The following is a 5,106-nucleotide window of genomic DNA, read 5'->3' on the forward strand; positions in this document are numbered from 1 at the left end:
AGAGCTATTTATACATATCCTGACATTAATTAGATAACAGGACACTTAGAAAAGTAATATGAGCTATATTCTGTATTATGCTCTAAGCTAACAATTAGCATATTTTGGTTCCTTTTAAACTATCTCACCAAAGGTAGAGAGAGAGAGAGAGAGAGAGAGAGAGAGAGAGAGAGAGAGAGAGAGAGAGAGAGATGATTTTGAATTGGCTAAATTAAGGAGATTTGTGGGTGTGGGTGTGTATCTGTTACCTTATGTTAGTGTTGTTGCTGTGCCATGAGGGATTTTAATAGAAGAGGCAGCTCTAGTGGGTCCTAAGCAAAGAAAATTGCGTGATACCATAACATGTACTCACACCCCTTCCATATCTTTTTATTCTTCTTTTTTTATGTTAGATTCTGGCCTTCTCTAGTTTTCCTCTTTTTCTGTCATCTCAGATTAAAAAAATTAAATTTTTTTTTTGTTTTTTGGGGTTTAGGAAGATTGCAAATACCAGCTTAAACATTTGCTTAACTTTAATGAATTCACCTCAAGTCTTTGGTAATATTACATCACATTACATATAATCTGTATATAGACACCCTTCCATCCTTCCTCAACTAGTTAGATTTATGTGGGTTCCATTTCTCTGTTTGTTTTGTTGAACTAAAATACCCCACCACTTATCCCTTCTCTCTTAAAACCTTAACCACATATCACATTTTAGATAGAATTTAGAAATGGGTCAGGTACCATAACCCTCCTAATCTGACCTGTGGATGAGATTAGTCTAATCTCTGAACTGGTTAGAATCAAATCAATGGGAACAAAGGGACTGTTTGGGTGGATGGGCCTGTAAGAGAGATGATGATGATGATGAAAGAGGGTGTTGTGGTGTTGTTGTGAGTAAAGTCAGTTGATGGGGTTGGAAAACTTCTCCCTCCTCCATCTATGCCCTGAATGAAGGGTCATCTGACATAGTCTTCTTGTCTTGGGAACTTATTAGGGGAAACCTTGGGAGAAGAGGAAATTTAAAAAAAGGAAACGTTAACAACCAAGCAATTAGGTCAGAGGGTAAGCCAAGCTAATCTCTCTTCCTTTCTCTATTTTCTAAGATGAGGAATGAAAAAGGAGAAGGAAAAGGATGAGAGCTATAGGTTGCAAGTTTCAACCTTCAAATCTAAGTAAATATATTTAAAATTTGGTAAAGAGAATGCCATCAGGTGGCGCAGCGCATTTTGTCCCTTCGTCCTAACATAAGAGCACGTGAAATGATTGTCATATCCCTTTAAAATTTTGGAAATGACCAAGTGTGTGGCTGTCATTTTGCAAGCTCCTGTGTCAAGGCGCAAGGGTAACGTGTCTGACGCAACCAGGTGGTATTCTTTCTCCCTTAAAATTATATATTTTTTTTAAATAAAGAAAATAAAGATAATTCAGTAGATAAAAAATAAATACAAAAACTCCTACCACAAATAAAGGGAAAAATCTTTTTTTTTTTTGTAAAACTTAAAATTTTTTGTCCTTTTATTATATAAAGAATAAACAATCCCTTGGGCAGAGGCATTGGCAGCGGGCAGCGGCAAACCTTGAAACCCCCAACAACATCATCAACAACTATGTAAGCAAAAAAAACAAAACAATTACTAGTCTCTTGGCCCTCTTCTCTCTCTTTTTTTCTCTTTTGATTTCTCTCTCTGATTAACAATATTTAATTAAGGATTAACTTAGTTGTTAATAATAAGATAATAGACACATCTCATTGAATGTGAATTTATAAGTTTATAAAAAACAAAGAGAAGGAAGAAAAAAGTACTAATAAAAGGTGGGAAAAAAGAGAAAGCCAACCACGCGAGAGAAGAAGCAAAGGAGGGGAGGAGAATAAGGTGTCTTCCTTGGACTGATTCGTAGCGTTCGCATCTCTCTTTTTTTTCTCAATGTGTGGGTGAGAGAGAGGACAAGGCAAGCAAAATAAGGCATTCAAACAAAGGAGCAAGTTTTATGGATGCGCTTGTCCCACCAATTTACCTCACATTATAGTTACCATAAGGGCTGAAAATTTATAAAGAAGTAGACCCATTTGGGTTCTTTGTACTGCGACATGGTGTGTAGCGCATCATTTGATGGGCTCGTAGTGTTCGGACACGTAGCCCAACACACAAGCGGGGTGTTGAGCTATGTGTCCAAGCATTGTGGGTCGTTGGATGTGCGCTACACATCATGTCGTGCTACAGAGGAGCCTAACGCACCCAAAAGTCCATTGCTCACATGTCAAGTTTAAGTTGAATTGAAATCAACCAAGTGGCAAAATAAAACAAAAGACTAAGTTTCCCCCGAGACTGGATTAGGTTCGTTCTCGTAAGGCTTTAGCTGTATAGATAGAACCCAGTCACTTTCTTAGATTCTATTTGTGTGTCTAATGCCCTCGAAAATGGTTCTTGTAGGAGAACTTGATCTGCACTTGTTTCTTTCAACTCATAGATGAGGATTCAGTCACCATCCTAGGATTTTAAATGTGTTCCCAAAATGTCCTCTTGATACTTTTTCTCGCCCTCTCCTACCTTATGGTGAATGGAATCCCCTTCACCAAATCACCATAGGTGGAGGAAAACTAAATCCTAAAACAAATAATTAGAATTTGACAAGTGATCAATCCAAACCATTTCCTATAATAAAGGGCATACTCAGTGCACAAGACTCCCGCTATTATAGGATTGAAGAAGATCATAATGTACGCAATCTTACCCTTACTTTCGCATAGAAGTTTTTTCCATAAACCATTCCCTATAATCAATAACAAAATGGGTCGCCTATAGATACTCTATAAACGGACCAAACAGTCCAGAAAACCTTTTGCCAACCAACAAGGTCGGTGAAAACAAAGTGAAGAGATTGAAGAGAGGAAGATCCTTCTCTCTTTTTCAGATTTTCCTTCCATTATTATTTTGATTCCTCTCTCTCTCTTTTATCTTTTTCTCCCCCATTTCTTCTTTCATTGAAGAGTCCGCCTTGGTTGGGTGGTTTCTCATTCTCTCATGCTCATGGTGTGTGCACGTTAATTGACCTGCCCCCACATCGCTCCATATTACCTTACTGTCATCTTTTACCCATCTTTTACCCACTATATATATATATATATATTATATACTTCTCTGTTCTTCGTCGTCTTCTTCCATTACCATCTACAATGGCTGTCCAAGCTCAATACCCATCTAATGTTTTGCTCCTAAACAGGTACTTCAATCTCTCCAACTGCAATTCGTTTCTTCTTATTCTTATTCTTATTATTCTCATCATCTCTCCCCATTCCTTAATTTTATTTCAATGGGTTTTTGTAGAAACGGGCAGGATCAGAAGAACTTGCTTGGAAGCGATTATACCTTGCAGCCACAACTGGGTGGATTCCTTGATCAATCCCATATGTTTTTCAATAATGGAGGTGAGTTGGGTCTTATTTATTTTATTCTTCTGATTCAGGTTTTCATCTTATTAGAAGTTCTTGATTCTGAAATAGGCATATGTGGATGTTCTTTCTCTGCAGTGGGCGTTAACCCACGCAAGAGGGGACGAGAAACTGTTGCTTCTGCTGCAACTGCCACTGCCGCTGCCGCTGCCGTTGCAGCACCAATCAATCTATTCACTCTGCAATCTCAGCCTCAACCGACGCTTGTAAATCTTGCTCAACTCCAAAACCAACAACCCAACGTCGTCTCCACTGGTCTTCGTTTGTCTTTCGGAGAACAACAACAACAACAGAGTTTCTTTAATTCCTCTTACAATAGTACTCTCACATCCTTCATATCAGAAGAACTCGCCCCACAAATCAAAGAACAGAGAGATGAAATCGAGCAATTCCTCCAAACCCAGGTACCAATCTATCCTATATTCAAATGGGCTTCCGTTAATTCTGCCTTTGAATGCAAAAACCAGTCACAATTCGAATCGGGATTGAAAATGGAGGTTCATTCAGAGGTTATAATGACTCATTGTTCAGGGGGAACAGCTAAGGCGCACATTAGCAGAAAGACGGCAGATGCACTACCGTGTCCTTCTGGGGGCAGCAGAAGAATCAGCCTCAAGGAGAATCAGAGAGAAAGACGCAGAGGTGGAGAAGGCAGTTCGCCGGAACGCCGAGTTAGAAGAACGAGTGGCACAACTCAAGATTGAAGCTCAAGTATGGGAAGCCAAGGCGAGAGCACAAGAGGCCACGGCAGCATCGTTGCAGGCGCAACTACAGCAGGCCATGATGGGCGGTGGAGTAGCGGAGCATAGGGCGGAGGACGCCGAGTCTGGTGGTGGTTGTCAGGGGCACGCGGAAGATGCCGAATCGGCTCATATTGACCCGGACAGAGTTGTGGTGTCGAATGGACCGATGTGTAAAGCGTGTTGGAAACGATCGGCTTCGGTGGTGCTGATGCCGTGTAAACATCTCTGCCTGTGTACGCCCTGTGACGCCGCCGTGGATTCCTGTCCTCTCTGTTACTATCCCCGAAGTGGCAGCGTTGAAGTCTTCCTCACTTGAAAGAAAGCCCAATGGGCTCAGAGCTCAGGCCTAGACCCCTCATGTGGCCCAAATCCAGTACAGAGTAAATTAGGTAATTTAAATAAAAATATAAAAAAAGAGAAAGAAAAAAATTGGAAAAACATATTGGGGTTCATCTGGGTTCCTCTTCTTTTCCTTCACTACTAAACTCCATTTTCATTGGGGGGGAGATCCCAACATTTAATGTACATTGGATGGTGCCTTCTTTTTTTTTTTTTCCTCCCTTTTATGGGCTTTTGAGGTTATATTCAGATATAAATTCTTTCATTCTATAAGTATGGATTTTTGCAATGGTTTTATTAACATATCTTTCTCTTTTTTGCTATTAGTTATGGAGTTATGGGCCTTATGGGGAGACTTGCATGGCAAGGGAGGGATTGCGTACTTCAATTTGGGGGGTTTTTACATGGAATTATCCTAAGGTTTTTGTTTTTGTTTTTTTGTTCTTTTTTTTTTTGGGGGGTTGGGGGGAAGAGATCTCTAATGTGGCTGATTAGGTGGCATTCCAAGAGGGTTCCACGTGTTTGCTTCGTAACCTTCTCTTCATGAGACAAGTGTCAGTCCAATTGGGATTTTGGAAGGAAAAG

The 5,106-nt window shown here is 40.1% G+C and overlaps 1 protein-coding gene across 1 annotated transcript; it reads left to right on the forward strand.

Annotated features, from left to right (window-relative positions):
• Nucleotides 1-3,040: 3,040 nt before the first annotated feature.
• Nucleotides 3,041-4,561, forward strand: LOC122647589 (BOI-related E3 ubiquitin-protein ligase 1-like). The gene is made up of 4 exons (XM_043840952.1): nucleotides 3,041-3,210; nucleotides 3,315-3,415; nucleotides 3,518-3,843; nucleotides 3,971-4,561. Exons 1-4 carry the CDS (start codon nucleotides 3,164-3,166, stop codon nucleotides 4,496-4,498), a joined length of 1,002 nt encoding a protein of 333 aa, XP_043696887.1. The 5' UTR covers nucleotides 3,041-3,163; the 3' UTR covers nucleotides 4,499-4,561.
• Nucleotides 4,562-5,106: the final 545 nt, after the last annotated feature.

The sequence above is a fragment of the Telopea speciosissima genome, chromosome 1 (genome assembly GCF_018873765.1).
Source record: "Telopea speciosissima isolate NSW1024214 ecotype Mountain lineage chromosome 1, Tspe_v1, whole genome shotgun sequence".
Lineage (NCBI taxonomy): Eukaryota > Viridiplantae > Streptophyta > Magnoliopsida > Proteales > Proteaceae > Telopea > Telopea speciosissima.